This window comes from Tenrec ecaudatus, chromosome 5 (genome assembly GCF_050624435.1).
Source record: "Tenrec ecaudatus isolate mTenEca1 chromosome 5, mTenEca1.hap1, whole genome shotgun sequence".
Classification (NCBI taxonomy): Eukaryota; Metazoa; Chordata; class Mammalia; order Afrosoricida; family Tenrecidae; genus Tenrec; species Tenrec ecaudatus.
Genome location: NC_134534.1, coordinates 34,047,165 through 34,071,002, shown reverse-complemented (window position 1 = coordinate 34,071,002; position 23,838 = coordinate 34,047,165). Strand labels below are relative to the sequence as shown.

The 23,838-nt window shown below is 47.0% G+C and overlaps 1 protein-coding gene across 1 annotated transcript in view; it reads right to left on the bottom strand.

Annotated features, from left to right (window-relative positions):
- Positions 1–23,838, bottom strand: part of DPYS (dihydropyrimidinase) — a 99,297-nt gene that overhangs the window by 53,877 nt on the left and 21,582 nt on the right. Inside the window, exons 3-4 of the mRNA XM_075550595.1 lie at positions 16,225–16,404; positions 13,727–13,916 (exon numbers count right to left, since the gene is read on the bottom strand). Of these exons, the coding sequence (XP_075406710.1) occupies positions 13,727–13,916; positions 16,225–16,404 (370 nt within the window). The remainder of the gene's footprint in view (positions 1–13,726; positions 13,917–16,224; positions 16,405–23,838) is intronic.

Genomic DNA, 23,838 nt, shown 5'->3' with positions numbered 1-23,838 from the left:
GGGGATGTGTTTTTAACCCCAGAAAGCCTTTGGGGCACTCCTACCCTGTCACATGGCGTCACTACGAGTTGGAATCCGCTGATAGCACCCAACAACAGTGCAGGGTATTTACTCCGTCCCAGCCAAGGCCAATGCGCATGGTAGGTTCTCGCCCCACTGATTAGTCACATAACTTAACCTTGGCCCATAAAACAGGAAGGGACGTGACACCTCACTCTCACCGGGTCCACTGTGACTCTCAGCGACCATACAAGACAGAGGGGAACTGCCTCTGTAGCTTTCTAAGACTGTAACTCTTCACTGGAGTAGAAAGCCTCTTCTTTCTCCCTTGGAGCGGCCGGCGGTTTCAAACTGCTGACCTTGTGGGTAACGCCCAACTCATAACCCACCACACTACCAACCGAAGCTACAAAAAGTTACCATGGGGTTCTCCTCTCACTACTGCCCTTCTGTCAGAGAACCAACATGCTCCTGGTGGGGACTGCTTCTTCGGTCATGTCCCGCAACGAGAGGGAAAGAGAGCAAGATCACAAGAAGCCCGCATCAGACATGAGTATGAATAAAATGCGAATTCTTGTTGTTGTCAACCACTCGTGTCTTAGATGCATTTGTTACTGCAGCATGTTGCCATTCTAATAGAATCTTCTCAGAACCTTTAGGGTTCAATAACCTTTCTGCAATGACAGTACAGCTAACCTTCCCACACAGAGATGGATCCCAGTTCCCGGTCAGAAAGCCCTGCTGACACACGGTCATCCACAGCGGTCACCACGTTTAACCCCAGCGTGGCTCTGTGGCAAAGAGATGGGTCTTCATTTCACACCCGCTTAAAAAAAAATTCTCCTTAAACTTCCATTAAATAAATGAACACTTAGATGATCAAACTGTAGCCAGGAACGTATTTCAAAAGTCCTGTAAATGAGACCATCGAAAGCACACAATGTTAGAGAAGTTAATAGCAGCGCATTTGAGTTTAACATCAGAGTCCTAGCTCAGATTACCATTTGTCAGAGTAAATAGATTCACCGGCATCGATTAATCAGATGCTGCAGGCACCGAGGAGTGTTCCCGGGAGGAGATGCTGGCATATCAAGTCAGTCCACGTTCATCAAAGGGCAGATTTCAGTTCACAGCCTGATCACTAACCGACATGAGCTGACTTCCTCGGAGACTTCTGAAAGGCTAAGACCACCAGCTGCCTGACTCATATTCAATTGGAACGTAGCACCCTATTATTTCACAGATAATACACCCCCCCCAGCCCCAACCCAAATTAGCCACCTCCCTTTAGCAAGCCTAGCAATGGGAAAGCCCATGACTTGAGCCTCGTTGAACCTAAGAACTGTGGCTTCTGAAGGAAGTGTGCTATCCCCCAGGGGCTCAGGACTGCAACGGCCCAGGTCCTTCCCGCAGGGATCCTTCTTTCCCACACACGAGGTGCAGCCCCCTGCCACCCTCGTCCGACCACCTTGTTCTCAGAAACCAGGGGGAGACCAGGAGCATCTTCCTCTCTGACCAGACAGAATGAGCCCTCGTGGCGCTGCTGGGTAAGTGTCCGACTGCTAACCACAAGGTCGACGGGTCAAAGTGACCAGCCGCTCCATGGGAGACAGATGAAACTCTGCTTCCACAAAGACTGACCGCCTCAGGGGCCCGTAGGTAGGGTCGCCGTGAGTCAGAATGGACTTGGTGGCGATGGATGAGAGGCACTAAAGGCACCCTTGAGTGGCTCAAATGGCTACATGCTTGCCTAGTCACTTAAAGATTGGTGGTTTGAACCTGCCCAGAGCGGTCTCAGAAGAGAGTCTGAGCAATCGGCTTCCTGGAAGTGCCAGCGGGCAGAGTTCTATTCTCAACCAGGCCTGGGTTGCCATGATGCAGATGGTCTACATGACGACTGGTACTGCTAAGAGGTAGGGAGGGTACTGGCTACGGAGAAAAGCTGTAGGAGGAAGACACTTTGGCTCGCAGGTACAGCGAGACCCCCTGCTCCAAGAGAAGGCCCTGCAGATGCATGACCATGGGGACGCAGAGACAGGATCTAGTGACTGTGTTGCCAGCTCAGGAGTTTCCCTGGTGCGTCCTCTCAGGGGAAAGCTCCTGATCACACATCCTGTTCCCTTGCTCGGAACCACCAAGGGTATTCGGGATTACTGTTCAAAAACCCCTGATTTTAATAGCTCTCCGGAAAAATCAAATGTGTCAGCAGCTACCAGGAGTCTGCCAAGACAGATCTGAAGCCCGATGACAGGTAATTTCCTCAGAAGGACTCAGTGTCCTTACAATGTGACAGGCTGCTGTGTGTGTGTGTGTGTGTGTGTGTGTGTGTGTGTGTGTGTGTGTCAGTGACAATGAGCTCTTGGTTAACTGGGCTGTGTCCAACATTCTCCCCACGAAGATTCTGCAAACGTCCAGGCACTTCTTAGCAAGAAAGGAAAAGGGCCTAACAGCGCTTCCTCCCATCCCGTCCCCGTGAGGTTCTGGGGGCACATTGTAAGAACACAAGGGCATGCAGGGAGCCCCAAGGGGCCGGGAGATGGGGGGGTGGAGAGAAAGCACAGGCTGGACCTCCAGGCTGGATCAGGCCGCATGATCCAGAGTTCTCTCCAGTGTGGGCTGGAAATGAAGTGACTCTAAAAACAGGGAGCGCTCTCGTCCACAAGTGGGTAACACACTTGATGGGTGGAAAGTACCTTGGCAGAAAGGTCTGGGGATGGATCAACTGCTGGAAAACTGATGGAGATACACCCAGGGATGCTAGGAATTGCAATCCACTCCAGGATAACCAGGGCTGGAATCGTTCTTGAAGCTCTGACATGCAATCTCCTTTGACCTTCATGGTCCCCCTTAGGCTCCTTTGACGGATAAAGAATCAAGCTTGGGAATCCGGGAGAGATAAACCCCACAGGGCCAACAAGGAGAGCAGAGCTACCAGGAGGATTAGGGGAGGGTGGGGGGAGAAAGAGGGAACGGATCACAAGGATCAACTAGAACCCCCTGCTCAGGGGGACGAAAAAGTGGGTGAGGAGTGATGGAGGACGATGTAAGATATGGAAAAATAAACTACAGCTTATCAAGGGTTCGTGAGGGAAGGTAGGTGGGGGAGGGAGGGGGAAGAAAAGGGGAGCTGATATCAGGGGCTCAAGTGGGAAGAGAATGCTTTGAAAATGATGGCGGCATATGTGCAAGTAAGCTCGACACACTGGAGCGATGTGTGGATTGTGATGAGGTGTACGAGCCCCCAATAAAAGGTTTAAAAAATAAATTAAAAAAGAATAAAAAAAGAAACGACGTTCAAATGAAATAAACTCACGTGCACAAGAATGCACCAGAATGGTCCCCTCTCCCATGTACCATGTTGCCGGGCAAAATGCCCTCTTTCATTTGCTCAGTAAAAAGCAGCCATTGTTAAACATTCAAATCAACCACCAGCTAGGTGTGGACGGAGCTAAGCACTTTTCCAATTGCACCGACTGGTTCATTTACCGCCTTAATGAAAAGGGCTCTATCAGTGTTAGTCGGGGCCTCTCCTGATGACCCTCGAGGCCACAGGGTTTCAACAACTCCTGGGAGATGGCTCTGTCCTCACTCCTCTCCCACCACAGCCTCAGCAAGTGTCCTGTGCCTGCCCATAGTCTCCCTCATCCTTGCTCCATCGCCACCAGGGAAGTCTCTGTGCTTAGGACGCAATCTCCCACGTAAAGGCGCTCAGTCTTCTGCGGGACTCTCAAGGATTTCCAAATAGTGAAGCGAGTCCAAGCCATCCCACACGCCCTGGGACCAGACAGGCTGTGCATCGGATGAAGGGGATGTTGTGGGTGGAGTACCTCCTCTGAACTTAGCACCAGCACTCCACGGGGTCACAGATCTGTCAGAAAAGGCTGAAAGATGCCAAGAGGTGGATGTAAGTGCCCAGGAGTGACAAGGATTGGCTACCAAACAGACAGGGCCACATATAAACACTTCATCAGAATAGCTGTTTCCTCCTTCTCAGGAGCACACGGAGTGAAACCCTGCTGGGCCATGCATGTCTGGATTGCGGGTACTGCAGTTATAAACGAAGAAAAGAACAGAGAAGAAAAAGACACAGAGGCAGCATGGTAAAGTGGGGCACACACCCAGACTTCCCTTCAAGTCCCCAGTTACCACTTTGTAACTGGTGACCCTGGACAAGATGAGTCTCACACACGGTCTCGGTATTCTCATCCGGAACACAAGATCTCCGTGTCCCTCTAATGCGCAGCTGGGTCCAATCAACGACTGCCTATGTGACTCCCTAGCATCTTCCCAGGCCCCTGGGGTCACAGGCCAAATGTTGGTTTCCACATAACACAATTCTATTTTCAAAACGCATTTATCACAGCCAGTTTTTAACTTCTTTGCAACTGGAGAGGAATGCAAGCAATCATTTGGCTCTGAATTTCAAGGACAGACCTTCCCGCCCTGCCGAGACTCTGGCCCTTAGTCACCCTTCAAGTCTGGAACGGCCCGCACCGGGGTTCGAATCATCCACCGTCGAAAGCAGAAGTGGCCGGCATTTACCGGAGGACAAGTCCACAGTGTTCCAGGAGGCGGAGGAATCGGGACAGAGACACAGGGAAGAAGTGGGCTATGTGAGCGTCTCCTGGGGGGATTACGAGAGACGAGCTGAAACAACATAAGCGTGAATTGTTGAGTGGGAACTTGTGATCTGCTCAGTAAACCTACACCCACTTCACAATAAAAAGCGGATTAAAAACATCAAGGACAGTGAATGGTTCAGGTGCTGGGAAGAAAAGATAGATTGAGTTTGAAATTTATCCTGACAGCTCCTCGGCCAGCCCTCCACAGCTCTGGTTACTCAGCACCAGCGTGGTGCACTGGTGAGAGGGAGACCCCGTTCACCCACGCCCAGCACCCACAAGCAACGGGCAGCCACTTTTAAAACACAAGAGGGCTTTAGAGGGATGGGCGTGTCCATAAAATGGAAAATAGAAAATCCAAAATCCGTCTCCAATCCTTCACAACAGAAGTTACACATTACAGTAGTAACCTGGAAAGTAAGGCTCTCTACTAAAAGGGAAAACATGAAAACTAAACCAAATCAGCTCCAGCCAGCCCACACACCACAGGCCACAGTGGAGCCCAGGGCCTGTGAGCTCACTGGGGGCGAAACTGATCTTTTCAATCCCACTGCCCAGAGCACAGTGCCTAGCCAACATGGACTCACTCTGGTGGTGCATGTGGACCTTGCTTTTTAATGAACAACAACCAGAAATAATCATCAGGAAATGGTTTCATTGTGAAATTCATGTGAGAATTACATTTATACCCTAAAGATAGACTATGGCTATACAACTAGAGTTGGACTTTATAGACATAAGTACATATAAACTTGAATGGAAAATTTAGTAAAAATTGCACTGAAAATTTCAGCCAAGAGCAGCACTATTAAGACACATTAGCACAGGTATTTTGGTCATGTATTTATGCGTGTGTACATCTGTACCTACATATAGCTCCACTGAAATATGTGAACGCAAACACATGAGGGGATTTTAAAAGTTCATGAAAAAATGAAAAGATAACGGAATTTGTCCATAGGCCGGAAGAAGATTCATTGACGACCTGCAATATACAAATGACACAACCTCGAATGCTGAAAGTGAAGAGGTTTTCAAGCACTTCCTGATGAAGACTGACGGCTCCTGCATCCAGTGTGGATTGCAACTCAATATAAAACCAAACCCTCACAACTAGACCACTAATCAATATCAAGGCTAAATGAGAAAAATATTAAAATGGCCCAGGAGTCAGTTTACATCTTGATCCACAATCAACACTCATGGCAACAGTAAGAAAAAGGCAAATGATGCATTGCACTGGGCAAATCCGCAGCAAAAAATCTTTGAAGTGTTATTAAATGAGCCATGGCATTTTCCATCATCTCATATGCAAGCAAAAGCTGAACAATGAGACGAGGATGTGCCCGGCCTTGCTAGCAGGCAGAGTGTCCTGCGAAGTGTGCTAATGCAGATGTCATTAGATGTAGTGCTCCCTTTTGACCGGTTTTACATTTGTTCAAGTTTTTATTATTTTCTAGTGAGGTTTCTCTCTGTTTTGCATTGTTATTGGGTTATGCTTTTTGTTGTTGCGTGCTTTTCTTTAAATGAAACCCAGGGTCAGTGAATCCATAGAGACAGTAACTAGATGACTAGTTTCTTAGGGTGATGGCCAGGGGCCTCGGGGGTGGGGAGAAATGGGGAGCTAATGGTTAGGAGCACAGAAGGAAGAAAATGTTCTAAAGTTGGCTGTGGTGATGACCGCACAACTTTTAAAACTACGTTTAAATCAATGAATTACGTGACGTGTGAATTACATGTCAACAAAACTTAGGAAGCCTTTTAAGTTGGACGAGTAAGGAAGACCATAGAAGAGCATACGCATTTGATTTATGGTGCTGGCTAAGAATACTGAATATACCGCAGAGTTCTAGAAGAATGAACAGACCCAGTAGAAGTACAGCCAGGATGCTCCTTCGACGTATGGGTGCTGAGGCTTTGTCTCATTGACTTTGGACATGTCATCAAGAGAGACTCGCCTCTGGAGAGGGCATCGTGATTGGTAACGAAGGTCAACCACAACGAGGCAGACCCTATGTTAGATGACTTGGCAAAGCGGTTGCCCCAATGGGCTTGAAGACGGCACGGAACGAAGCCATGCTTCACTCTGTTACACGCAGGGTCTCTGTGAGCTGGCATCAACTCAACGGAACTTGACAAGTGTACTTATGACGCCTTGGTGATGCAGTAATTGAAAGTGCTCCGGAACCAAAAGGTCGGCAGTTCAAATCCACAGCTACTCTGAAGGAAAATGATGAGGCTGTGAGCTCCAGGGAAAACCCAGTCTCAGAAACACTTCATATGGTCTCTGAGTCAGAGCAGACTCGGTGGCGTCAGGTTTGTGATTTAATTTAAAGATCGCTCCCCAGCCTCCGTTAAATCAGTCACAAAACAAAGATTAAATTAGCTTAAAGCAAGTTTAGGACAATTAAAATGAAGTGTAAATTAAAATATGCTGACAATATAGAGCAAATAAATGAGATCCCTGAAGTAAAATAAGAACCCAAACCAAACTCCCCGCCATTGAGTTGATGCCGATTCAGAGCAACCCTCTAACAGGGTCCAACTGCCTCTGTGAGTTTCCCAGATTGCAACTTTTTTTTTTTTAATCATCTTATTGGGGGCTCTTATAACTCTTGTTACAAACCATACATCAATTGTATCTGACTTATGCATACATATATTCCATCGTTCATTTCTAGGCATTTACTTTCCATTGAGCCCTTGGGATCAGCTCCTTTTTTCCCCTCTCCCCAACCCTCAAGGCCCCCTGATAGATTATAGTTTGTTAATTATTTTCAAATCTCACACCAACCGCTGTCTCCTTCCCCTCTGGTTCCTGTTGTTCTTCCCCCTGGCTGGGGGGTGTGTGGTTATGGGCCATTCAGTGCAATTGGTGCCCCCTCCCCCCTGTACCCCCTTCCCCCTACCCTTTTGGGATCTTTACTCCCATTGCTGTTCCTGGGTTTCATGTGTTGAGAGTTTAATGTCTTGCCTATACTTGTGTACATGCTCCCGTCTAGTCTAGACTGAGGTCGTGATAGTGGAAGGTGGGGGTGTGGGGGGGTGAGGAGGCTTCCAGGAACCAGAGGTATACTGCATGACCCATTAGTGCTCTACTGCACCCTGATTGACTCACCCCCTCCCTGTGACCCCTTTGTTGGGGGATGCTCCATTGTCCATAGATGGGCTTTGGGTCTCCGCTCCAACCAACCACCATTCTTACCAATGCATTTTTGTTTGTTTGTTTACTGTTTATTGTGAATCTTCTGATGCCCATTGCATAGTCTCGACACCTCGCTATCACACTGGCTGGTGTGCTTCTTCCATGTGGGCTTGTTTCCTCATTGTTGGAAGGACGCTTGTTTAACTTCAAGCCTTTAAGACCCCAGACACTATCTTTTAATAGCCGGGCACCATCCTGTCTTCACCACATCCGCTGGCTTATGTAACCATACAGAAAAGCGGCTCGTAATCACTATGCCATCAGGGCTCCCTCAGAAATGAGGTTAGATAGAATTAACTACTACTATATGTCAGGAACATATTAAGCACTCAAGTAAGGGTACCTCTGATCGCTGTCCCTCCCATTGCTTTCTGTTCCGGAGTTGGCAATTCGACACTAAAAACTAATGTAACACCATCAACTGTCTAAACTATTACAATGGAGGCAATCAGTCATTAGACATCCTTTGTGCCTCTTTGGGCTGGTATATTTCACATGCATAAGAATCACCTGGGGTTCTAGTTCTGAAAAAGCCAGACTGGGACAATGGGAGGAGGTCTGACCTACTATCCCTCCTTGAAAATGGAAGGAAGGGGCCACAGGCCAGTGGATGTGGATGGCCTCTAGAAGTTAGAAAGGCAAGAAAAGCCATTTATCCTCTAGTCTCCAAAAAGGAACGCAATCTCAACTAAACCTAGATTTTAGCCCACGGAGACCCTCACCTAGAGAACTATGCAAAATAAAAAAATTACCACAGACTTTGACATTTAAAATATAGACATTTATTTTGTATAGTTTTCAAGTGTCAAAGTCTTGTGGTGATTTTTTTTTCAACAGAAAGACAGAATAGCGTACTGAAAACACAATTCAGTGTAATTTTATTGGCACAGTTTAGGATTAGGATAAACTCCAGTGGCCATCAATAGACAACCAAACCCACTCTCTGAGTCAATTCCAGCTCATCAACCCTATGTGGAATTTCCAAGACTGTAAATCTTTATGGGGACAGAGAGTTTCATCACTTACCCAATGAATGAATGGCTGACTGGCTTGAACAAAGTCACAGCCTAACACTTCCCGGCAGCAGCATCATTGGGGTGGGAGGTAGAAATGGGGGAAGCATATTAACAGACAATTGAGGACGGGCTCTATAACCAATCAGGACTGACCCTCAGGATGTACTGTCAAGTGAGAAGGGGAAGAAATCAAGCCACAGACGGTTATGGACATAGGAGACCTTTGACGTTTCACTTTGTGAAGAAACATAGTGTGAGAGCAGACCAGCAATACACGAATTAAAACGCTTCCACCAGTGAGGTATGGGATGCCGGAGCTGGAAAAGGACTTTAGAAAACATTAAAAAATTTATTTTTACATTTGAACTATTCAGTGTCTTAAATATATTGTCTAAATTAAAATAAAAATTAGCTGTGTTGAGGTTCAATAGCTGTGTACGTCCTTTGGTCTAACATCTTTCCTCTGTTTTCCCTCCACTCCTGAATGAATGCTATCACAGGGCAAAATAAATACCCTAGATGGAAGCTGCTTCCAGACAGAACTGTAAAAATCACAGCTTGCTGGTAGGTTAAGATGGACCATTTCTGCGGATTTCACTGTTTCTTACATTATATCCTGAACCTGAGGAGATGCCTGGCAAGTAATTTAAAAGACACTAGTTCCATCAAGTTGTCAACAGCGCCATCTGGTGGGGATGATCTACATGCTGCAAATCTGTTCTCTGTGAGGGGAAGGCCATCCTAACTGGTAGGAAGGCCTATTAACGCCTGAGAAACACTAAGCCGACTCTGAACAGGAGATAGACACCGACGGCTAAATGCCTTTAAAATCTATCCAGCTGGCGCAACATTCTTACTGAGCCTCAGACAATAAGTGATTTTGACAAACTGACATTCAGAGGCAATTACAGGCATGGCAACTTTATTTTCACAGTATGCAAACAACAGGCGCTGAGATGGCCAGGAGGCTGTTTTGGGTATCAATGGAGTTCCAAAGGGCGAGGTGACAGGAGGCTGTTTTGCGTATCAACTGAATTCCTAAGGGCGAGGTGGCAGGAGGCTGAACCTGAGTGACAGGCAGGGGCTGAAGTCATGGAGTGAAACCCAGTGTTGGTCTTTTCTCCCTCATTTACTAGAGTGGGCAAATGAATGAATGAAATCATTTCTGTGCCCAATTCTTACGAAAAATTGATTTTTTTTTTCTCCTCAACACCGGTTTACAGACTCCATTGAACTACCAAACTCAGGCAATTCATTTTTCAGAACATTTGGGGTAAAAATAAACTTTGGCCCCCATATCAGCTATGTGGACAGCTGCCCCTCCCCCCAGAAGAATTTACTTTAGAGGACAGCACTGAAGCTGCAGCTAGGGGAGAGGGGTCTATCTGATCAGCACAAATGGGAGCAAATGAAGGTAGAGGAAGTGAGAGTGGAGCACATCCTGGCCCACCAGACCTGGAGGACGATATCCCTGCTCTGAACAGCTAATGCACAGAATGGACCACTATGAGACACGACGTCCCTCGCTGACCCATGGCCCTACGGGGGACAACACTGGAGACTCAGTGTTGGGATTGGCCCAGACTGCCCAGAGACACCTAGGCAAAACACTAAATCCGTGAGGCAGAGCAAAGCAGGGCGGGGGACTGGGGGAGCCAGAGCAAGGAGCTCCCTAGGGAGTGCAAGGGATAGATTCTGGGGCCCCGAGCATGGCACCCCATTGGACTTGACTGGAGGACACGCCTAGAGGTCAAAAATCAGACCTTGATCTATCTACAGGGTTTTCTTTCTTTTAAAAAATTTTTCTCTTTTAATTTATTCTTTTATGGGTCATTGGTTTCTTGTGTGTGTCATCGTTGTGTTCTCTTTTGTCACTTTGTCTTGCTATGCCTGGTTTTTTTTAATGCATTTTATTTCTGCAGGTCTATCTAGATAAGATAGGCTCAATGAACAGTCTGGAGGAGAAAACAACGGGACCAATGTTTCCCGGAGGACATGGGAGAGGGGGAGGTAGGAGTAAGGAGGTGGTGTTGACCAACCCAGGGACAGGGGAGCAACAAGTGATCCAAAATTAGTGCGAGGAGGGTGTGAGAGGCCTGGTAGGGATTCAGCAAGGGCAATGTAACCCAAATTACTGAAACCCAAATGAAGGCTGAGCATGATAGTGGGACAAGAGCAAAGTAAAAGGAAATAGAGGAAAAACCTAGGAGACAAAGGGCATTTATAGAGGTCTAAATACAGGTATGTACATATGTAAATATATTTATATAGGAAGGTAGGGAAATAGATCTACGTGCATATATTTATAGGTTTAGTATTAGACATTGTACCGCCACTCAAATGCTTACTCAATGCAAGAACACTTTGTTCTATTAAATTGGCATTCCATGATGCACACCTTCCCGACTGCGATGACTGAAGACAAATGTATGCATAAGCAAATGTGAAGAAAGCTGATGGTGCCAAGCTATCAAGAGATATCGCATCTGGGGTCTTAAAGGCTTGTAGGTAAACAAGCAGCCATCTAGCTCAGAATCATCAAAGCCCACATGGAAGAAGCACACCAGCCTGTGTGATGAGGTGTAGAGGGGACCAGGTATCAGACATCAAAGAATAAAAAATCATATCATTGTAAATGTGGATGAGTGCAGAGTGGAGACCCAAAGCCCATCTGTAGGCAACTGGACACCTCCTTACTGAAGGGTTGTGGGGAGGAGATGAGTCAGTCAGGGTGCAGGGTAGCAACGATTAAACATAACTTTCTAGTTCTAAAATGCTTCCCTCCCCTTACTATCCCAATTCTATCTTATAAATCTGGCTAGACCAGAGGATGTACATTGGTATAGATAGGAACTGGAAACAAGGGAATCCAGGACAGATGACCCCTTTAGGACCAGTGGTGAGAGTGGCAATACCTGGAGGGTGGAGGGAAGGTTGAGTAGAAAGGGGGAACTGATTACAAGGATCTACACTTAACCTCCTCCCTGGGGTATAGACAACAGAAAAGTGGGTGAAGGAAGATGTTGGACAGTGTAAGATATGACAAAATAATAATTTATGAATTATGAAGGGTTCATGAGGGAGGGGGAGTGGGGAGGGAAGGGGAAAATGAGCTGATATTAAGGGCTCAAGTAGAAGGCAAATGTTTTGAGAATGATGATGGCAACAAATGTACAATGTGCTTGACACAATGGATGTATGTATGGATTGTGATAAGAATTGCATGAGCGGCCAATAAAATGATTTAAAAAATGTTGGGAGCCAATAACCATTAAGACCTTGGCCTCAGCCACGTAGCAGAAACTTGGCTGCTTCCTAACAGCAAGGCTTTGTTTCCTGCCCAAATTCGCCCCACATTCCAAGCTACGTACTCTGTAGCACGGGCAGTTGCGATAACTGACCTTGTTGCCATTGGTTAAAATACTGAGCACCCATTGGACTGCAGACATACCGTATTAGGAACATAACGAAATTAGTGGTTCATCTGGTAAGCCTTAATTAGCATGCGGACCTCATGTTGCATGCCCTTTTTACCTGATTAGGAACATGTGCCTGAATTGGTTGTTCTACAGTATGCTTCATTAGAACATGTAGCCGATTGGTTGTTACACAGTATGCCTCATTAGAATATGTGCCTCCCACTTCCTACCTGCAGCTGATTGGCTAACATTGTTATGCTTCATTATAATACACATATTGTATTCGATGTTATGCAGTATGCCTTATTAGCATATACACCTCCCAGTTCCTCTTTAATGTAAATATATACCCCGAGTTTTGACAAAATAGACAGGCTTGATCAGCACTTGTCTTGCTCCATGTCTCTGTCTTTTTTCCATCCAGGTTCGCTGCCCCTTCGGGTCACCGCGTGAGGGTCTCGCTGGACGAGACCCCCCCACAAAAAAATAATAACTTTGGTTTATAGTTTTCATTGTAGAATTGCTCTTATTGTCCCTACACCCAGGTTGCTGTTAAGCAAATCACTTCACAAGGACTTTGCTGAGTCTGTCTGTGTCCCTGATCCAGTTGATGGGAGGGACAAGGAAGATGTGGACGAGACTGGGCAGCTTCTTCCAAGGAAACTGCAGAGCTTGCCGTTATCTATCCAATCCCAAAGTGGGCAGCTCGCAGCTTCCCTGAGCCCGGTGGTCCCATGGTTCCGATGCTTGGTTGCTGATCCAAAGCTTGGCTGCTCCGATGGCCCCAGCCACGAGAGAAAGATCTGGTGTTCTGCCCCCATTAAGTTGACAACCTAGAAAACCCTAGGGGGGCAGTTCTACTGTCGCCTGAAGTCACTCTGAGTAAAAGTCTATCCACCAGTCATCACACCCCAAGTGCGACATTAAGGATTAGGAACACATTGTTCAAGGAAACAGCATAAAGTTCTGAGGGAAGAGGAAAAATAGCCTCAAGGAAGTTCAATGCAGTCAGGGGATGATGAAAAAGGAAAACAAAACAAAACAAAAGTAGCCACGTACAACAAGGATGAAAGGAATGGAACCGATGCTGATGGAAAGCCAGGAAGAAACATGGAAGTTCACGTACACCCTTCTCCGGAGCCTTAGCAGACACAGCAGTCATTTGACTTTCCTGGTTAGCTAACACGGAGCTCTGTCTACCCAAGGAGCCCTGGTGGTATAGTGGTTGTGTTGGGCTGCTTAACAGCAAGGTCGACAGTTCAAAACCCACCGCCATTCCTTGAATAGAAGATGAAACTATTCCTGTAAACTAGAGTTACAGTCTCGGAAACCTGTGGGGCCAGTTCTGCCTGTCCTGTAGGGTCTCTATGAGATGACGGCGAGTTTGATTTGTTTGGGTGTGAGGGGTTTGGTTTTTTTTTTTTGTTTGTTTGGGCTCTACCAAGATTGTCTTCTGGAAGTTACCGTCTCTCCTGGCATCAGCTACCACCTTTGCAGCGGATTTGCTCATCACGTGCACGATGTAGAGCGGGCAGTTGACGGCGCTGGCTATGGTGATGGCTCTCATGGTGGCCTCTGCCTCCACGGCTTCAGGGCGGCACAGCTCGTGGCCCTCAGGGCCAGTGATCCCCAAGGCCAACATCTTCTTCGCTCCCTGAAAGATGCCAACACGAGGTTTACTAAAGCCAAACACTGCTGATTCACTTCACAAATGTACCGCCCTGGTTTCCAGATGTGTTAGGTGTGGGTATGTGCATATGAACGCTATTGTGTACATACGCAAATACAACCTACGTGTATTCAAACAAAATAATGTTCATACTCGATATGTCAAGGAGTGCCAGTGATGCTATGGATTCGGCGTCAGGCTACCAACCACCTGGCTGAGGGTTTGAATCCAGCAGACACTGTGAGGGGCAGGGAGGAGGCTTGCTGCTCCTGTAAGAATGTAAGTCTCAGAAAACCACAGGGGGCGGTTCTCCTCTGCCCTGTAGAGACGCTACAAGTCGCACTGACTTGATGGCAGAGTCGGCAGCCAAATTTACCTGTTCTGGTAAAGATTTATTCTAGGAAACCTCGGGGGGGGGGGGGCTGGGGGTTCCTACGAGGCCCCTCCATGGCAGTGGGCTTGGAGAATGAGGTATGTGAGCCCTGCTGGTACCACGGTTAAGAGCCTCACTGCTAACCAAAAGGTTGGTGATTCAAACTCGCCCAACTCCGCAGCTGACAGATTTGCCAACTTACTTCCGGAAACATCACAGCCTCGAAAGCTCTGTGGAAGCAGTTCTGCTTTGCCGCCTGAGGTCGCTAGGTGTCAAGACCAACAGGCCCACAGCCAACAGCACATGCTGTGTGTGACTTTTCACACGTGTGTTTCAAATGAAATGACCCGGAGTGACTGCAAAACGGAAAGACGGGAAGCCAGTTCACAGCACATTCTTAGAAAAGTAGCATGCACCAGAAGACTTCTTAAGGCTTAGCACAAACCCAGGAAGCTAGGTCTCAGAGGCCTGGCAGTGCACAGAGCTGCTCACCGGATCCATCAGCCATTCAAACCCCAGCGGCTTCCTTGGGAGCAGGATGAGAGTCTCTGCTCCTGCAACGATTTAAAGCTGCAGAAACCCACACGGCCATTCTACGCTGTCCCATAGGGTCGCTATGAGTTGCAGTCAACTCAGTGGCAGTGAGTTTGGTTGGGTGGGTGGTGCTCTTTTCAATCTAATTCCCCAAATTAGATCCTGGCTGCAGTGACTCATTGCACCGCAATAGATACATTCATTTCACGTTTTACTAAATCACAGTCCTCACTGGCCTGGGAAGAATCCACTTAAACCGCAGTCTGTCTGGTCTTACAGGGCCTGCTCTCTTCCTGGGAGCCCTGACGGCGGCGTGGGGGTGAGGGGGCGGGTGTGACACACTGGGCTGCAAATCACAAGGTGAGCAATTCCAAACCAGCAGCCATTCATTGCCCAGGAGACAAATGAAGCTTTCCGTTCCTGAAAAAAAAGAGTTCTGGTCTGGGAAACCCACAGGTCCATTCAATCCTGTTCTGTCGGGTCGCTATGAGTCAGCATTGACTCGAAGGCAGGGAGATCGGTTTGGTTTGCTTGGCTCTCTTCTCATTACGCCATGCTGCCTCCTGGCCAGAGAGCCTCAACCTCACTGACTTAATGTCTCCTGGGGGGGGGGGGAGGGGGAGGAGAGAGAGCAGCAGCTACTATGGAGGGGGAGAGACAGCTCCTTAAATCCCATGGACGGCATTCCCTGCCCCATTAGCAATGGAACCCACACGGGAAATAAACATCAGCTAGATCCCTCCAGAGTGCATTTAATGCCCAGCTTCTAACTAGAGCGGGGCTTTATACAGCACCCCCCCTCCCCCCCCCCCCCGAATATACTGCTTAAATCATCCAGCTCTGCGGAGGCTGCTCTCCCTTAGCATTCTGAAGCAGCAACCTGATTCCAATCAGGGAAAACAAAAGAACCAGGTGCTAGCAGAGAAAGGAAAGCGTTTGTGTTTCTGTAACACACAATGCTTAAGCTCCAGTCAGCGGTTTGAAAAGAGGAAATCCTCCGTTCACATGCCACCTGAGTGACAGAGCGGTGGCCCAAGAGCATCAGCTGATTTCTGATCACCAGTCTCCGTGTCTGTCCTTTCCAGGCATCAGACCAGCGTGACAACTTCAGGACCTGGGTGGACCCAACGCTTGGCTCGCTACCACTAACCGGAAGGCGGGCAGGCCAGACCCACCCGGGGAGGCAGAGGGCAGGACTGGTGATCTGCCCTGGCAAAGACCCCAGCCCCCTGGAGCAGTTCTACTCGGCAACACAGGGGGAGCTGCCAGCCAGAGCTGCTTCCATGGTCATGGCTTGGGGTTTGTTTTCTAATGTTTTGCTTTTTATTTCACCTAAAGTTCTAGCCCTTTTCTTTCCCGAGGGAGACCTGGAATGCAAATGCTTACCTCGGCGATTAAGTCGCCATTTTCTGCATGGACCTGAGCAATTGCTCCGATTTCCTTGCACTGAGAGAAGGCTTCATACAGCTCGCTGTCCCTCACCATGTACAGATCTTTGTAGGCCATAAACATCTTGAAAGAGTTCACGCCTTTATCTCGGCTGAGAATTTCCATTTCTTCTTTAACCTGAAAGAGGAGAGCCACACGCATAAGACCACTCTTTAATTAAGGATAATGTCAATATTCTCCAAAATGGTGCCTTGTCTTCGGACACTGCTGTCGTGGGTGCCAGCAGTTTAAAAAAATTATTGTTATTGTTATATAATTCACATATTATACAATCTTATGGGTGGATTCAATGAAGAGCTGTGCCATCATCACCACAACCAACTGTAGAACATTTTCTTTTTTTAGTGAGTACCCCATTACACTACCCTCCCTCCCAACCTCTCCTGCCATGTCCTAGGTAATTATTAATCCAGTTCCTCTCTCCACAGATTGCTCTAGCCTGGATTTAATATGCAGAAAAACATACAAAACAAAAACCCAGTAATAGTGACAAATAAAACATCAAAAAAACTCAATTGAAAAGAAAGCAAAAAATATTAAAAACTGAAGGGATTTATCAGAGGTTTCATCCATGCAGGGACCCCGCAGATGGATTTTGGGCTTCCACTGTCATCCATAGCCGTCTGCAAACTGGGTGCTCACCATTTAAGCTGTAACACCGTTCCCTCTTTCAGATTTTGATTTTGTTATTTATAGTCCTTGGATACTACAGGCTGGTGTGCTTCTTCCATGTGGATTTGGATGGTGTCTCCCCTAGATGGTTGCTTGTTTTAATACAAGCCCGTGAGACCACAGACGCTATTCTTTCTGCTAGCCAGGTACCATCTGATTTCTTCATCAGTTTTCTCTAATATAGCGCCTGTATCGTTAGTGATCTCTCCATCAAAGTATCAAGTAGGTTATGTCACAAGAACTAATTGTTCTTAGATTATGGGTACAATTAAGTGTGAGCACAAAGTCCATTCATACATCTGTGGTTTATATATGTCCCTGGTTCACTTTAGAGACATCTTTGTCAATTTATTAGAGAACATTATAAACATCCCAGTGGGGCACAAGGTTAATTAATTCTGTCGATAGCACCATTAGTTGAGCCAATAGTATAGAGTTTAAAACACTGTTAAGAAAAGGAAACTACGCAAGTTTGCACCAGCTTTTTGGACAGAAATATGCGAATTGTTGACTTGTACAAGTTGAAAGCTTAAGTGACTGGGTGAGATTTACACCAACAGGATTGGGGCGAGGGCAAAACATTCAACAACACTCATTCGCAAAGGCAGAACTATGCCCGCTGGACTGGCACGTGTCACAGACAAGCCAAGAGGACATGAAAATACATGCACGGAAGCGCCCCAGGTGACAGTAACACCACTCCATGGTGTCTTCTAGACGGCCTCTTCCCGGGAAGAGAACTGGGGGAAGTAAGCAGAGCAGTCTAACCCCAGAGGATGCAACTATACCCTTATTCATCCTTCCCCCATGGTGCAACATTGCGTCTGCATTCATGCTGCCGAGACACTTTAAAGCAAGGGTCCGCGTTTTCACCGGGGTCCTTCACGCCTTTACTTCAAGGTGATATTCTCGGCAACTCAGACTGGAGGAAAGTATTCCAGAAAATGAGAGCAAGTAGCTAGCTAGGTATGAGCTAGAAAGCACAAACTTGGTGTACTTACTAAGCTCTGCCCTTTAAATAACGGGTCATTTAAGGATGCCAGTTCCCCGCTGTTAGCCCTTAGGAGGGGAGAGCAGCTCACCCCCAGGCTCTGGATGGGGTCTGACGGTGTGATGCTTCACTGGCCTTCAAGGTACCAAGGGTGAGAAGCAGTGGCGAGGGAGCCAGCACAGGCTTTGCAGGTCTAGCTCCGGTTACAGGAAGAGCTACGTTTCCAGTGTAGAAAAATCCCACCAAGGTTTAATTCACAGTCTAATTCGAGATGATGACGTAAACAGAGGTACTGTTTTATCTTTCACAAAAGATAAAGCCTTCAGGAATACAGCTGTTCTTGTTATGTACATTTCTATTAATGTCATTCCATTTTAACAGCTTTCGGGAGGTATGACTGGCACAATAAATGGCACATGATTTAAGGGGCAGGACTTGGTAGGTTTTGACAAATCTATACATTCACGAAGCCATCACCCCCATCATCTTACCTGTTTAACATTCTGAAGAGAGACAACAATGAGGATGTCAACATGCGTTCTGTTCACACAGACGCAGACACAAAAAGACGAGCAACACAACTATTCTATGTCCCCTGGGATCGCACCATCGTTACCACTGACAGTATAATCTCCTCTACCTAACGGGGCTTCTGCATAAATTAGTGATTTCTGAGGTACCCGAAAAGTTCCATCCTCAGAGGGGCTAGAGTCTGAAGACCAAGAGTATTTGTGTCTAATTGCCCACCAGACTGAAATGAGAAAGGACTCAGTAAATAGTTGTCTGGTCTGTGAAGAACATCAACACTCAACTACTAGCCGAAAGGTGAGGTGTTCGAATCCCTCTGGAGGCACCTCGGGAGGCAGGTCTGATGCTCTGCTTCGCTGAAGTCACAGCCTTGAGGCCTATGAGCAGTTCTACTCAGCACACATGGGGTCCCCACGAATAGCAATCATCTCAACAGCTACTAACAGCAGCGCAGAGTCTAGAGAACTAGGTCAAGCTAGGATTTGATTCTTACCTTCAGAATTCTTCCACAAGGAACTAAAAGCAAGCCTACATATCTATAGTCCAATTGGGATTGCGGCCAACTGATTCCTGAACAAGGATACCAAGTTCATTTGATGGGGCAAGAAGAATCTCTTCAATGCATGGTACTGGGAAAACTGGATTGCCACATGCAGAAAAATCAAACAAGACCCATGTCTCACGTCATACACAAAAACAAGGTTTGTCAGTCTGGGTAGACCAGAGAAACAAATTCACAGACGCTCATATGTGTATATGGAAGAGGATTATATACAAGAGCCACTGAACATTGAAAAAACATCCCAGCCCAGTCCAGATCAAGTCTGTAAATCCAGTATTAGCCCAAATGTCCAAAACCAATCTATAAAGTCCTCTTCTGACTCATGAAACACATGCAATATACCAAATTCAGGAAGATCACAGGCCAGTGGGTGGGAACTCATGTAGATCCAGTGGCATTGTAAGCAACTTAGTGCTGGGAGGCGTTTCCACGTGGCTCCTCCAGTTTCCAGGGCATGGAGTCTATCAGCTTAGTGTTATGTGTCTTGTCAGGAGAGCGTCTCTCAGGTAGTGAGCAGAGAGAGTCTCCTGCCTCCAAGGAGGAAATACAGAAATTCCCAGAATCCTCAGGAGAAGGCCATGCCCACACAGAGGCCACATGGGCTATACAGGTGAGACTCCACCCCTTCACTTATAATCCTCTCAAACTGACAACAGATTATATAACTACCACACAATGGAAATAAAGGATAAGGAGGTAAATGAATGTACAAATTGAAACTATCAACTACTTAGAAGAACCGGTGAGGGCCATGCGGTCAGGGCACACTTCCAACAATGGATTACCTAAAACAATAGTACCACAAACAGTGAAGACACACTGAAGAGATGAAAAAGTTTATCAAAAGTCTTCACCAAAACACTAACTTCTGATTGCGTTTCTTGAAAAGTCCTATGTCCAGTAATATTCTAACAAACAGAATATATATGAGTATAAAACTTGGACAAAGGCAAAGAGCCCAATCATAAAACAAGCGAAGAGCTTGAAAAGACATTTCATCCCAAAAGGGAGGCAGAATTGGCCACCAAACCTCGAGGAAAGATGCTCGGCTTCATTAGCCATCAGAGTGAGGCAAATCACCACCACAGATGAGATCCTATTTTATTCCCACTAACGATACAGAAGGTCAGCAGTTCAAAACCACAAGCCACTCCTCGGGAGAACGATGAGGCTTTCTAGTACCATCAACAGTGACAGTCTCTGTCACTGCCATGAAAACTTGATGGCCAGGAGCTTGGTTTGGTTGGAGGATAAACCAATACTTCAGACTCACTGTCCTTGAGGCCATGCCGGCTCACAGCAACCTTAGAGGAAAGGTGGAACTGCCCTTGTGGAGTTTTTCTCCAAGGCGATACTGCAAAAGACAAGTGTACATCAAGATCTATGGCAGTAGTGGTCACATGAGGTTATCCAATCAGAGTTCCACATCCCCAGTCCGCTTCGGTAAAGATTACAGTCTGGAAAATCCTGTGAGGCGTGAATTTGTTTCTGGTCTACTAAGGATCTAGGCTGTCAGCATTTATCAGGAGACCTGGTGAGGATATGGTAACACTTTGGGCTGCTCACCACAAGGTGAGTCCTTTGAAACCACCAGCCGCTCTGAGGGAGAGACAGGGCTTTCTACTCCCGTGAAGCGTTAGTCTCAGAAACTCACAGAGGCAGTTCTACCCTGTCCTATGGGGTCACTGTGGGTTGACGTCAACTCACTGTGAGTTTGAGAACCACAGTTCATGTGTTCCTTGTATAAACTTCACTCCCTACTTTCCTCGTGATTCTGTGGACAGTGGGCTGAAGTTTGCACAGTGTCACAGCAGCAGGGCTTTAACCTTGAGTTTCTGAGTTCTATTTCTGCATGTGCTCCCATTAAAATGTATGTCACCTATTGTTCTGAACACACACACACACACACGACGGAGAGCCTCGGAGCAGAACCACGTTGCTCGGACCACGTTGGCCCCGCTCTGCCAAGCAGGTTTAGCATTGTGGACTGGGGCTGGAGAGTCGGCCGTCAGCTCCGGCCCAGACAGTGATAGTCCAGGGAGTCAGTCCCACAGTATAAACGATGAACATGTGCAACTGCTACCCAAGAGGTTGGAGAGTAGAATCTGCCTGGGAGTACCTCAGTAGAAAGGCCTGGTGAGCTACTGCAGAAAAATTAGCCACTGAAAACCCGACGGAGTTTTCATCACCTGGTGCAGAAAACTGGGACTTTTCCCCCTGTAAAGAGTTACAGTCTCAGAAACTCACAGGGGGCAGTTCTGTCCTCCTGGATTGCTGGGAACCAGCATCCACTCGATGGCAGTGAGTTTGGAATTCTGACAAGGACACACATAGGGTGACCCGTCAGAATGAATTCTCTTCCAAGTTTATTCCGGAAGTTGTAACCACCACCAACATGAAGAGAGAAATAACGGGCATGTGTCCTGAGAGGGCCACATTCATTAATGCTGCAGGGAGCAAGCACCCGGAACCTGGAAGCAAAGGTGCTGCAGATTCTCCAACGTTTTAAAGTGGTAACTTTCAAGATAATAGTCAAAATCAATGTTTCCTTTGTGCCCAAACAAAACAAAACAAACAAAAGTCACAGGCTGCTGACAAGACATAAGGGCGAATTTGAAACCAGTAAATCTCTCTTTCTGGGGTGGCTTGCAGAGGAGGGGAGACCAGAACCCGGTGGAAGAACATGAGGGAGAGGCTCCTGAGGCGAAACAGGACACGCAGAGAGCCCAGTCACAGGCACAAAGAAGGTGTTTGTTTTGTTTTTGAGGAAATATTCATCAGTGTTAACAGGGTGGCAAGATTAGCTTGCAAACAGAAAGGCCACTGCAAGCAGCAGCAGAGGTCGGATCTTGATGTCAGTGGGTTGAGGAGTAAGTTGCAAGGGTCACTGAGAATACAGACAACTCTGTTAGAGACCCAAGTGTGAGAGGCGAAGGGCTGCCGGAACGATTTGTGTTTAAGATGAAAGACCAAGCTTTTCACACAGCCGATGGAAACACCCAGAAGAGAGGGGGAGGGACTGGGGTCTAGAGAGAAGACAAGGGATTGAGGGAGGGGATCTCTGTGGAGGTGAGGGGACACACACTGTCTCTGACAAGCGTGAGCTCATGGTCTGGGGTGGGGAAGAATCAGCTCTGCAGAGCAGGGGAAAGGGCAGGCAAGGCTGCCCTTGGATGACCCAGAGCTGATCTGTAAAAGACTGCAGTTTCTATTTCCCCCCAGGGAGGAGGGCAGATGCCCTGCTGAGAAGGAAGGGAGCCAGCGGCAGCCCTGGGGGAGTGACAAGAGATGAGGCTGGCCCAAGGTTTGCTATAAAGCAAGCCAGGGTGCTTGTTTTTACCTGGATTAATTCATGGGTTTGAAGGCATTTCAGTTAATTTTTGGGGGAAACACTTTTGAAACTGATTAAAACTCGTTGAAAATAAATCAAGTGGGCAATATGTTTCCCCCAAACTTGGGAGAAATTAAAGTAGCGATGGAAACCAGCTTTCAAACTATTAAGATCCGCTGAAAAGCAACAAGGAAACAGATGTGTTATCAGCATGTACTTTTCAGGGGCTGGTTCTTCAATGTAGATTTTAAATGCGACTCGGTTAGGCAGATAGGCAGGTATGGGATGTCCATTGACGCATGCCAGAGAGCCAAGCATGAGAACAAAGGGCGGTGCACTGCACATGCTCAGAGGCCTAGGTTACCCCCCACCCCCACCCCCGGGGTTGGGCATGGGTGGGCATTAAACCTGGATAGGCCCACCTGGGCCAGGTGATTGCAATTCAGCCAAAGGCGTTGATCTGGGGTAGTTCACCATGCCTCCCCTGGAATCCTTGAAAAGGCAGGAGCCCAGAGGGAGAGAGGTCTTTTTTTTTTTTTATCTTTTTATTTATTTTTTTTAAATTTTATTAGGGGCTCATACAACTCTTATCACAATCCATACATATACATACATCAATTGTATAAAACACATCTGTACATTCTTTGCCCTAATCATTTTTTTTATTATCTTTTTTTTTTAATTTTAACAATTTATTAGGGACTCATAGAATTCTTATCACAGTTCATACATCTACATACATCAATTGTATAAAGCACATCTGTACAGTCCCTGCCCTAATCATTTTTTTCTCTTTTCTTTTTTTACATTTTATTAGGGACCCATACAACTCTTATCACCATCCATACATATACATACATCAATTGTATAAAGCACATCCATACATTCCCTGCCCCAATCACTCTCAAAGCACCTGCTCTCCACTTAAGCCCCTTGCATCAGGTCCTCCTTTTTTTCCATTCCTCCCCCCTCCCCCCTCCCTCATGTGCCCCTGGTAATCTATACCTCGTTATTTTGTCATATCTTGCCCTATCTGGAGTCTCCCTTCCCCCCTTCTCTGCTGTCCCTGGGAGAGAGGTCTTTTTTTGGAAGAGAACTTGGGAAAGAGATCTAACAGAGAGTCGCAGGGAAAGAGATCTTTGTGTGATGCCGAGCAGTCTCTGCCAGGCTGCATGGTCGGGAGGAATCCTACGGGTGCCGCGTAAAACCTGAAACTTCTTCTAACTCTCATAAAACTCACTTGGATCACGAGCCAGGCTTCGGCGTGAATTCTTTCTCGTGCGGAGCCAAGGACGGAGGTGTAACTCTAGCCCGGAGAGAGATCTAACAATTCCAAGTAGTTAAAAGGCCTGATGTGAAGGTGGTTGAGTGCTCAGGTGCTAACCAAAAGGTCGGAGGTGAGGTCAACAGCAGTAACTTGCTGCTATGGGGTCAATCACGACTCATGGCGGCTCTCTGTGGGTTCCG